Source organism: Melanostigma gelatinosum, assembly GCF_949748355.1.
Source record: "Melanostigma gelatinosum genome assembly, chromosome: 20".
In the NCBI taxonomy this organism is placed as follows: Eukaryota; Metazoa; Chordata; class Actinopteri; order Perciformes; family Zoarcidae; genus Melanostigma; species Melanostigma gelatinosum.
In genome coordinates, this window is record NC_136653.1 from 4,833,057 (window position 1) to 4,844,221 (window position 11,165).

The 11,165-nt window shown below is 48.9% G+C and overlaps 1 protein-coding gene across 5 annotated transcripts in view; it reads left to right on the forward strand.

The window, feature by feature from the left end:
• The window catches only part of slc12a7b (solute carrier family 12 member 7b), a 71,825-nt gene extending 64,015 nt beyond the window's left edge, over positions 1–7,810 (forward strand). For 3 of the 5 annotated variants that reach the window (XM_079291931.1, XM_079291935.1, XM_079291934.1), the window contains 4 exons: positions 1,209–1,384; positions 2,777–2,791; positions 4,477–4,610; positions 5,243–7,810. In XM_079291931.1, the coding sequence (XP_079148057.1) occupies positions 1,209–1,384; positions 2,777–2,791; positions 4,477–4,610; positions 5,243–5,334 (417 nt within the window). In that variant the 3' untranslated portion in view covers positions 5,335–7,810. Of the gene's footprint in view, positions 1–1,208; positions 1,385–2,776; positions 2,792–3,786; positions 3,821–4,476; positions 4,611–5,242 lie in introns of all 5 variants that reach the window. The other 2 variants (XM_079291932.1, XM_079291933.1) reach the window with 2 other exon arrangements.
• The last annotated feature ends 3,355 nt before the right edge of the window (positions 7,811–11,165 follow it).

Sequence of the window (11,165 nt, forward strand, 5' to 3'; positions counted from 1 at the left end):
CCAGGACTACAACTCTGAAAAGTGCCATCAGGTCGCTGACAAAACAAGCGTCCGAAGAGAGAAAGAGAAGCTGGTTCACGGCTACAGATAGCGTCCACCTGGTACGAGTGACAAGTCCAGACTGCCCCGACAGTAGCGCCTCCAACTGTAGAGTCACCAAGAGCTGCTTTGTGAACACCAGCCCATTGCCCCCCGCCCATAATCCCACCTCATCCCCACCTCCTCAACGAGCATCAGTGGACAGTAGTGGACAGTATTGGACAGTATTGTCTCAGAAACCTCAACGTAGTGGTGTGTTATTATTGAGCATCACAGCCTCACAGGGCTGCTATCCAGGCTGTAGAGCAGGAGTGATTAATACTAATCATTCTGACTTGACAGTACCGTCCTCTCTTTTTATTTTGTCATTTGCGCTTAATCCCAGTCATCCCCCCCCCCCCCCAGGTTTCCAGAAACTCACCCCGCATCCTTCCTCAGAACAGAATGTGCATGTTGTTCACCACACAGCCTCACATCTGCATGTCTTTCAGCAAAATGACGCATCAAAAAGACGTTTTATCATTTATCAAACATGAACTGGTACCAAGGAGCACAGCGGCCATACTCCATATCTTTATGATGGTAGATAATAATAACCCACCATTGGCTGACGTTATGTAACTGCTGACATGAAGAGCAGAAGCGATTGGAGTCGATTGCACTTCATTCTCATGATAATGTGGTTGATCCCAGCCTGCTGTGCTGTCTTGTCCCTGCACTGCAGGCTGTGTTCGGCTACATGCTCTGAGTAATGTGCAGTAGTCTTTGGAGACCTGTGTCTGTACTCTACCTTCCTGGTCTGGTTGATCTTCACTGCTCTGCTCCTGTCAGTCACTCATGGATGTTGTGTTCCAACCCTTCAGTCTGTGTTGCCCAGTGTGTGTATCACGGTCCATGTGTGAACAGGTTTGTAGTATTATTCCCTCGACAAGATTCGATCAACTTGTTGAAGGAAACTTGTTGCTTGGTCCCGGTTTGCTTTGTCTCTGGCCCATCTCATCATTTATTCGTCTCTATTGTTGTCTTCTACTTCCCTCCATCAGTTCTCCGATGCCTCCTCCCTGTCATCCTCCCGTTTCTGTCTTCCTCGTGTTTAATCTCGTCCCTCCGCTGGAGTATGTCCCGCTTGACACTCCACTTCCTCATCCTTCCCTCTCGCTCCGCTCCAGGCCCAGCTCATCCACGACAGGAACACGGCGTCTCACGCCACGATTAACGACAAGGCCGGGGCCGGGACCGACCGGGTTCACATGACCTGGACCAAGGACAAGCTCTTCATGGAGCGCAACCGCAACCGCGAGTGCAACGCCAGCGTGGCCGTGCGCGACCTGTTCAACATGAAACCGTAAGTACACTTCTGTCTGAACACCAGACCGACGTCTGCGCATTTGTAGCTCGGGAACTAAAAAAGGAGGGAAGTGGATTCTTTCCTTGTAGCTGTGAGGAACCTACTGTATGTGCTGCTGACAGATACTGTGACGGTGCAACACCATGTGATTGTGCCATGGCCTCCTGCAGAGGACAGCATGTGTAGATGTGGTAGTACTCGTAGTACTACTAGTACTACTAGTACTGAGCCTGACTGGGTGAAATGGGACGAGCTTCTGCATGGCGTGTGTATTCGGGCTGTACTTGGTGTGCCAGTCCTGGTGCATGGCCAGACCACGCAGATCACATGCTCACCGTGTTGCTGTTTGGACTAACAGCCTCTCACCCCTTACTGTCGGGCCCATAGACTGTGTATGGAGATGGACCACATGTCTGCCGCTTCCTCCCGCTGCACAGAGATGAAGCCGGGAATATCCCGGATTACGGACCGCAGCCATCTTGCATCGGTGACGTCATTTGGAGTCTCAGTAGCAATCGGGGGGGTGGAGCCACGGTTGCAAGGTCCCGCCCATACACCCGCCCTAACCAATCACGAGGCATGAGCTTGCCCGCAGTGAGTTAGCATTTGCCACCTAGCTGCTGTACTCGACTGAGACTAGCGCCACAGTGGCTCCGTAATATCTCTTTATGAGCGTTTCATTTCACAGATTGGTGTTTGGGGAAACGTTACCTGTCTGCTGACACTGATACGAACACACGAAGGTCACACAGCGCTTGCTGACCTTAGTGTCAGTGGAAATGTTGCTGAGCCAGCAAAGTCTGTATTTTAAGAGCTTTATAAACGGACGTTCCCATAAAGATCTTTATAAACAGATCTCAGAGTTTGAAACAGACCATCACCGTTGTGGAAAGTTAAAGCTGCGTCTCCTCTCAACACTTCTTCTCTACGTATAAGTCCTGAGCCTCCGACTGCCCGGCTGCTTCACTCAGAGCAGCTTTCAACCATCACGCCCAAATAGCATCAAACACCTGATTTAAACTAAAGCGCTCAGAAAAGGGTTCTATAAGCTGTACTGCAGCCAACCACCAGGGCGGGGCCGAGATGTCCGGGCTTCACTTCCGGGGTAAGCAGTCATGTCGTCCTTCTTTATACACAGTCTGTGTCCATGCTGTCGGGTGTGGACTTCATCTGGTGTGTCCCGGTCCACTCACATTGACTTACAGAGTTTTGTCATTCAACCCATGAAGACATGGAGGCTGCTTTCTCACACAGCCTCACCACGGACGTGCTCCGGTGGTCCCTTTGGGAGGACAGTACGAGTTGTAAGCATGCGCTGTGGTGGACAGGGCTGGTGTAGGAAGCATCTAAGCCTACTTCTGTTGTTCTGTCCCATTTCCCTCCTTCTAGAGAGTGGGAGAGTCTGTAAGTCGCCTTCTCTTTGCTCTAGGCCGTCTGTGCTGCTGCTGTGGTGACTGTGGCTTTTTGTTCAGTGCGTGTGTGTGTGAGTGTGTCCGTGTGTGTGTGTCCTTGTTTGTGTGCTCTAATAAGCATGGACTTCCTGTTCTAACAGCATGCTGGCCTCCATTGATTTAATGTGCATGTTCTATTGAAGGCGTTGTTCGTATGCATCACCAGCTTTGTGCTTTCCATTTAGTTTTTTCAAAGTGATCAGTAGATACAGAAATGTACATTTGGTGTTGACATGAAACCTGAATGTTTCCTTCTTCAGTGGAATGGAAAGCAGGAAGCTGTGAGCTCGTCCTGTTCGTGCTGAATGTCTTGAGGCTGTCGAGGTCTTGTGCTTTCATTGCTTTTGATCTGACATTGTTGAGGTGCAGATGAAGAGGTAGCGTTTAGAGATGCTGTTTCTGACCGTGTTAACTATTAATGAACAGGATTCAGTCTGTTTGAACGACTACAGCATGTACAGTACAATGCTATGCTACGACACACTAAACAATAATACACACCAGGTGGACTGCAGGTGCGATGCTGCACGTCCCTCTGGTCTGAGAATGCTGCCTCTTTATTTGTAATTCAGTCCCTTCACCGTGCCTTGATTTCATCATGTGTGTCTGAGTCTAAAACACAGAACGCTTCAACAGGAGCGCTCAATGATCGAGCGTTAAGCTACACAACATGTGTCAGTTATCAGCACAGACCATCATGTGCTGTACTGCTGTTCTCTCTTGAAGTACACAGTGTATGAGACTTCTTACCAGCTGTACTGTAAATACAGGTTCTATTCATTTCAAGAGGAAGACTCAAACATTGATGAGGATTCACTCAGGAGTGCAGCCATAATGCCACCATGGGCCTTTCTCACGGAGGACATTTTGACATGTCGCTGTATGTAATACTATGAGTCACGGCTGTGTTCCATTTAGCTGCTTCAGTTTCACTTTTCACTTTTCTAGTGTGAACACAGAGAATAGTTTCACATGTGATGAAGTAATGAAGGCTACAGAAGTCCCAGCAGCCACTGCTCCTCATCACTGCTCCTCACCACTGCTCCTCACCACTGCTCCTCACCACTGCTCCTCACCACTGCTCCTCACCACTGCTCCTCACCACTGCTCCTCACCACTGCTCCTCACCACTGCTCCTCACCACTGCTCCTCACCACTGCTCCTCACCACTGCTCCTCACCACTGCTCCTCATCACTGCTCCTCACCACTGCTCCTCACCACTGCTCCTCACCACTGCTCCTCACCACTGCTCCTCACCACTGCTCCTCACCACTGCTCCTCACCACTGCTCCTCACCACTGCTCCTCACCACTGCTCCTCACCACTGCTCCTCACCACTGCTCCTCATCACTGCTCCTCACCACTGCTCCTCACCACTGCTCCTCACCACTGCTCCTCACCACTGCTCCTCACCACTGCTCCTCACCACTGCTCCTCATCACTGCTCCTCACCACTGCTCCTCACCACTGCTCCTCACCACTGCTCCTCACCACTGCTCCTCACCACTGCTCCTCACCACTGCTCCTCATCACTGCTCCTCATCACTGCTCCTCACCACTGCTCCTCATCACCAAAGACATTTAGTGTTAGTTTGTGTTTTCTGTCCTTTCTCACTGTGACCTTCTCCTCAAACCAGGAACCAGTCAAATGTCCGTCGGATGCACACGGCTGTGAAGCTGAACGAGGTGGTGGTCAACAAGTCGCAGGAAGCTCAACTGGTTCTGCTGAACATGCCCGGACCGCCCACGAACCGAGGAGGAGACGAGAACTGTATCCTTGAAGCAGCTATGCCCCAGCTCTTATAACACGGCTTATACTTGTTATTTAACAGCGCTTATCAAATGACAACAAAGACCAACGTTAATTGTCATGTTTCATCTTCATTGCCGTAAATGAATCTGGAGTTCAGCCCACATCTTTTAACTCTCTTTTGCTGCTGCTCATAAACTTTGTCGTAACCTGCTGACATTTTCCCTCGTAAGTTCCCCGACCGGTCCTCAGCATTCATAACTCTCAACAGAACGAAGGAAGGAAGTGAGATGGCTCGTTCCTCAGCTAAAGACCGATATGTTTACCAGACGCTCGATCAGGTTAGTGAGCCGCTAGATCTACTAGCCCGACGTGGCGTTTAAGTTGCCCTGGGCAAGAGGGAAATGCTCCCTGTTGAGCCGTGCACACGGGATCATTGAGATATTTCCATCAGGAGTTGGTGGAGACCAAGAACAGAGCTGCGAGAGGTTGAATCCTGGACTTGTAATGAAGGCTGATTGTGCTGACTTACTGCTGGACACATGTAGTAAAGCAGCAGTTTGCTGTATTAAGGTGAGAGATGATGATGTGTTGTTGTTACTGCGTGTTACATTTCTCCCGTGTGTTTTGTTTCTTGACTGCCGTCTTCTCAGACATGGAGTTCCTGGAGGTTCTCCTGGAGGGTCTGAACCGGGTCCTGCTGGTGCGAGGCGGCGGCCGTGAAGTCATCACCATCTACTCTTAAAAAACACAAAACCAACTGTCACGCCCAACCCTGCACACATGGGCTGTTGCCACGGTTACGGTCACCGGGCATTCTCGGGAGGAGGAAGCCTGATTTTGGTTCTGATGAAGGGTCGGGGGGGTGTTGGAAGGTGGGACCACTTGTGATTGACAGTTGGTTTGAAGCACCCCAGGACGAAGGACTGGCTGAGAGAGTGAGCCGCAGTGTGTGCCCCCCCCACCCGCCCCATGTGGAAGATAGCGCATAGAGACACTTTAACATTGTTCATTTAACGCTGGAAAAAAAACTTGTCATGTGCTGTTACATTTTTGTGTTCTTTCCCTCTTGTGTCGATGTCGTCACGTTCCCAGAGCTGTGTGTGTGTGTGTGTGTGTGTGTGTGTGTGTGTGTGTGTGTGTGTGTGTGTGTGTGTGTGTGTGTGTGTGTGTGTGTGTGTGTGTGTGTGTGTGTGTGTGTGTGTGTGTGTGTGTGTGTGTGTGTGTGTGTGTGTGCTGTTATGATGTGGACCTTCTGTGTTGCACTCTGGGAAGGTGCAGCGACTGAGAGAGGCGTGTCCAGAGAGGACACGTTCTAGAGAGGTTCTGTAGACTGGATATGGTTAATACTGGATCAGATACAGTTCGGTGCCCTGCATGTTCTGCATCACCGCGTTCTCATTTAAAATGTCTTCACAGAAGGCGGGTCACACCTGTAGTTCAGAGCTCGTCCCTTCAGCAGCGTTGTAGTCCTCGTGTCCCGCGGTCGATCGCCCCGTCAGTGATCTAGTGAAGGACGTGCACCACATGTTGGATCACCTTCTGCTTCAGATATATGGTACTGAAAACTTGTTCGACACTATAGTTTCAATAGGGAGAAGAGCCATAGTCAATACTTAGGACCTCTTGCCAGCTTTATAGGACGGCGTATGAAATGCACATGTACACGTATTCATGGAGACTGAAGTAGAGCTCAGTTGGGAGCTTGTTTTATAATCCCAGGGCTGTAGCTTCATGAACAAGCAGGTTGGCTCACGTTAAATCTGCCCTCAGACTTTAGCAAAGTGTAAACTATAAAAAGCACAAACTGACTCACCATATCGCCATAGTAACAGCACTGTTGACTTTGCACTACGCGCCCCTCAGCACTTACTTCACTGCGCACTCTCGCCCCGGTTCTATGGCTGCAGTGACACTTCCTCCCGGTCAACACCACATTCTCCTGACCGAAGACGAGCGCGGAGCCGATAAATGAGCTCAAGGAATAAGGGTGCAGACCGCCAGTGATTCCGTACCGTTTAATACTCGTTTAATTGTTTTTACAATAATTTAGTCCAGACTGAGTCGATTCATTGTAACGAGCATGTGCAGGAGAAAAAGTGCCAAAACGCCTGAATAGAAGAAACTGTGGAAGGATCAGTGATGCGTCTTAGAGCATGGCACTACGGCCACAGCTGCTCCTTACATTGACATAAGAACAGAAATGAAAAGCACAATTATCTTTTGTTATGATGGAGCTTACTCTTGCTAGAATTCTTTCTGCAAATGTGCTAATTCATAATCGAGCAAATGCAACCCCTCTCAACTTAGAGGGTTTCTGGTATGAGGGAAGAAGAGCAACACATCGAACCCTTCGTCTCGTGTACCTTCACACCAGCTGTGCAGTGTTTCCTAAAGCAGAAAGCCATGTTCTCCTGCACGTCTTCGCGGAGAAAGAAACCAGAACTTGTGAGCGTCAGTTCGGCAACGTCCATGTTCTTGTTGTGTTTTGTTGTGTTTGTGATGTAACTCATTAGTTCTCCAGCAGGGTTTGTTACGTGATAATTGATCTTCTGTTACTTTAAGTGTTCGTTTTTCTTCTTTTCTGGAAGGAGGCAGAGAGAGGATGTCGAGTTTAATGTGCTTTGTCCCGACCCATAAGAGAAGCAGCGTGTTCCCTGGTCTGGAAGTACCGATGAACGCTCTATAAAGAAATGTCACTTCATGAAGATGAAACTATTTCAGCTTCACTTTGCTCAGCTTCACATTTTAGCCGCCAAAGATTTAAAACATAGTTCTGTATCAATAACACTTGAAATTGTCTCGTTGTTAAGAAGTTTGAAACATTGGAAGTCCTATAGATGAATTATTAAAGATGTTTGTTTGTATTTTAATCTGGTTACTGAGCTGAGTAGCAGCTGTGAGTAAAGAAAACATGAAGCAGACGAAACCCTGAACAGACCACACAAAATACATGAAAGCAGTTTTCTGGAGGTGAAGATGATTTTCAGAAGTGTGTTTCACAGCTCCAATGTTTGAAGCTCTAATGTGTGTGTGTGTGTGTGCCCGTGTGTGCCCCCCCCCCCCCGTTGAGTTTCTGCTGTTGTCCGTCGTCAGCCGGCAGGCCTCGCGTGCAGGAACAGGAAGTCACTTGTGGGCGCCCATAGAGAGGAAGGTAGCCCTGGAAATTGTATGTGTGCCTCTGAGTAATTATTAAAAGTACTGATAATAATAATGCAAAACCTGTCTGAGTCCTGATTCTAGTCACGCACACGCACGCACACACACACCCCCACTCACACTGATTTGATATTCATGAAACAATGGTGGCATTCAGGGCCGCTGGCCTTAGTGCTTACTCACGGGACCGCTGGCCTTAGTGCGTACTAACAGGACCGCTGGCCTTAGTGCGTACTCACGGGACCGCTGGCCTTAGTGCGTACTAACAGGGCCGCTGGTGTTAGTGCATACTAACGGGACCGCTGGCCTTAGTGCTTACTCACGGGACCGCTGGCCTTAGTGCGTACTAACAGGGCCGCTGGTGTTAGTGCGTACTAACGGGACCGCTGGCCTTAGTGCGTACTAACGGGACCGCTGGCCTTAGTGCGTACTAACGGGACCGCTGGCCTTAGTGCGTACTAACGGGACCGCTGGCCTTAGTGCGTACTAACGGGACCGCTGGCCTTAGTGCGTACTAACGGGACCGCTGGCCTTAGTGCGTACTAACGGGACCGCTGGCCTTAGTGCGTACTCACGGGACCGCTGGCCTTAGTGCTTACTCACGGGACCGCTGGCCTTAGTGCGTACTAACGGGACCGCTGGCCTTAGTGCGTACTCACGGGACCGCTGGCCTTAGTGCTTACTCACGGGACCGCTGGCCTTAGTGCGTACTAACAGGGCCGCTGGTGTTAGGGCGTACTAACGGGACCGCTGGCCTTAGTGCGTACTAACGGGACCGCTGGCCTTAGTGCGTACTAACGGGACCGCTGGCCTTAGTGCGTACTAACGGGACCGCTGGCCTTAGTGCGTACTAACGGGACCGCTGGCCGTAGTGCGTACTAACGGGACCGCTGGCCTTAGTGCGTACTAACGGGACCGCTGGCCTTAGTGCGTACTAACGGGACCGCTGGCCTTAGTGCGTACTAACGGGACCGCTGGCCTTAGTGCGTACTAACGGGGCCGCTGGTGTTAGTGCGTACTAACGGGACCGCTGGCCTCAGTGCGTACTAACGGGACCGCTGGCCTTAGTCCGTACTAACGGGACCGCTGGCCTCAGTGCGTACTAACGGGACCGCTGGCCTCAGTGCGTACTAACGGGACCGCTGGCCTCAGTGCGTACTAATGGGACCGCTGGCCTTAGTGCGTACTAATGGGACCGCTGGCCTTAGTGCGTACTAACGGGACCGCTGGCCTTAGTGCGTACTAACGGGGCCGCTGGTGTTAGTGCGTACTAACGGGGCCGCTGGCCTCAGTGCGTACTAACGGGGCCGCTGGTGTTAGTGCGTACTAACGGGACCGCTGGCCTCAGTGCGTACTAACGGGACCGCTGGCCTCAGTGCGTACTAACGGGACCGCTGGCCTCAGTGCGTACTAACGGGGCCGCTGGCCTCAGTGCGTAGTAACGGGGCCGCTGGCCTCAGTGCGTACTAACGGGACCGCTGGCCTCAGTGCGTACTAACGGGGCCGCTGTATGTAGTTAATTCATCATGGATGGAGCATGCAGGTTTTTAATCGTTTTAAAAGTACAAAAGGTGGACGATACAGCGCCGTGTCTAAAGTGACATGATGGTATAGTGTAGTAGAAACGCCTCAAATAAGGGTTATTGTTGTCATATTTGTTCCTTTATTTATTTATCGATAGTTGAGTTGGGTTTTTTTGTCCTCCATAATTGTCTACACGTAAATAGTGTGTCTAATTGATGAAGCTTGTTGACAGGTTTTGACCCACGTGGCGAGACTCCTCTGGATCTCTGATCCATCACCATCACTGTTTGGGCCCAAAAAATGTTTGCGATGTTTGCGGGAATCGAACCCCGGTCAGCCTTCGCCCGCGCGCCGCACCCGGGGATTCTTTAGCTAAAACTCCCTAAACCGTTTCCCATTCATTTTCAATGGTAGTCCTAAACCAGTACGGATGTAATATATCTTTGGCCACCAGCAGCGCTGTGGTGCCGTTTTGCGAGAGAAAGATTTTCTCCGGTGTTTGTCAGTCAGTCGGATCCTGGAAAGAGCATCGACAGCCCGCATTTTCCGGAGCTATTCGCTGTGTGGACACTACGTTGAACGGTAAGTCATTAAGATGAATAACAATGAATTAAAATGTCATGACAATTAGTCTGGGCTGTCTGACATTCACTTGAAAGCTATAAAGATAAAATTAGTTGTGTTTTTTTTGTGTTATATTGGGTCGAAGTCGGACTTCTGTATGAGTTCGTTACCTTACAACGTAACGTAATCTGGAGCCGTTAACGGTTCATACCGGTTAATTCATGTCCGACTTTGATGCGTTTTTGTGACCAAACGTATCACAAGTTAACACGAACGTGCATTCAAATAAAATGAATTGGCGTTTACTACGTATGTCAGTGAATATAGAGGCTGAGCAGCGGCCGGTTAAGGTTATGGCGACGTAAGATATACTCTGTTACTTTACGGACACGTAACAAAAGAACAACAAGCTGTGACCGGACCCGGTGGTTCATGTGAATCACGTTAACGTTAAATAAACATGCACGTCTCCGTTGTATCACGTCACGTATCGTCATTAATGCATGTAGTTCATAGTTATGTACATTAACTGCTCCACGTGTGTTTGACAGCATTAGTTACTAACGTTAGTTACTTGGTAGATTAAGGATATCAAAATATACTCAACTAATAAATGATGTGTTATTACAGATTAAACTACCAGCAGTATAAAGTCATTAAAGTGATGGACACATGCTTTTTTGTACTTTTACTTAAGTCAGACTTTGAGTAAGTAAGATTTGAATGCAGGACTTTCACTTAAAGAGTATTTACACCATGTGGTGGTATTAATACATATTTTTTACTGAAGTACAAGATGTGTAGACTTTCTCCATCACTGTTAAAATAATGTTCATTACATTATACAAGAAGTGCAAGAAGATATTAATTTAATGATGTTCTAATTCTCGTCTGTTTGCATCTCAGTGATGGATGAAGATGAAGAGCTGGAGAGAGGGATGCTGAGTATCTCTCCTTCCAAGCAACATGTGCAGAGCTGTGAGTAAACATTTGATGTCTTTCATTTCTACCACCTGAAGATTTAAAATCAGTTACAGTTCAGCCGGTTTGCTATTAATCGTGTATTCTATTCAGTGTATATGATATGTTTTTTGTTTATGTTTAACAGCTGTTTCTGCATCATCAAACAGCCAGACAACAACAGGCTCCGGGAACAGAAAGAGGTTTTTCACCAAAAATGTTCTGCCGTCAACAGACAAGCATGGGACCATGACTTCTTATCCCACATGAAGCATTGAACAGTTCTGTCTCATGTTTAGGTGTTCTGCTTGTTGTCCTCGTGACTATGAATTGATACCAGTCATGATGAGGATACGTATCACTCTTTGT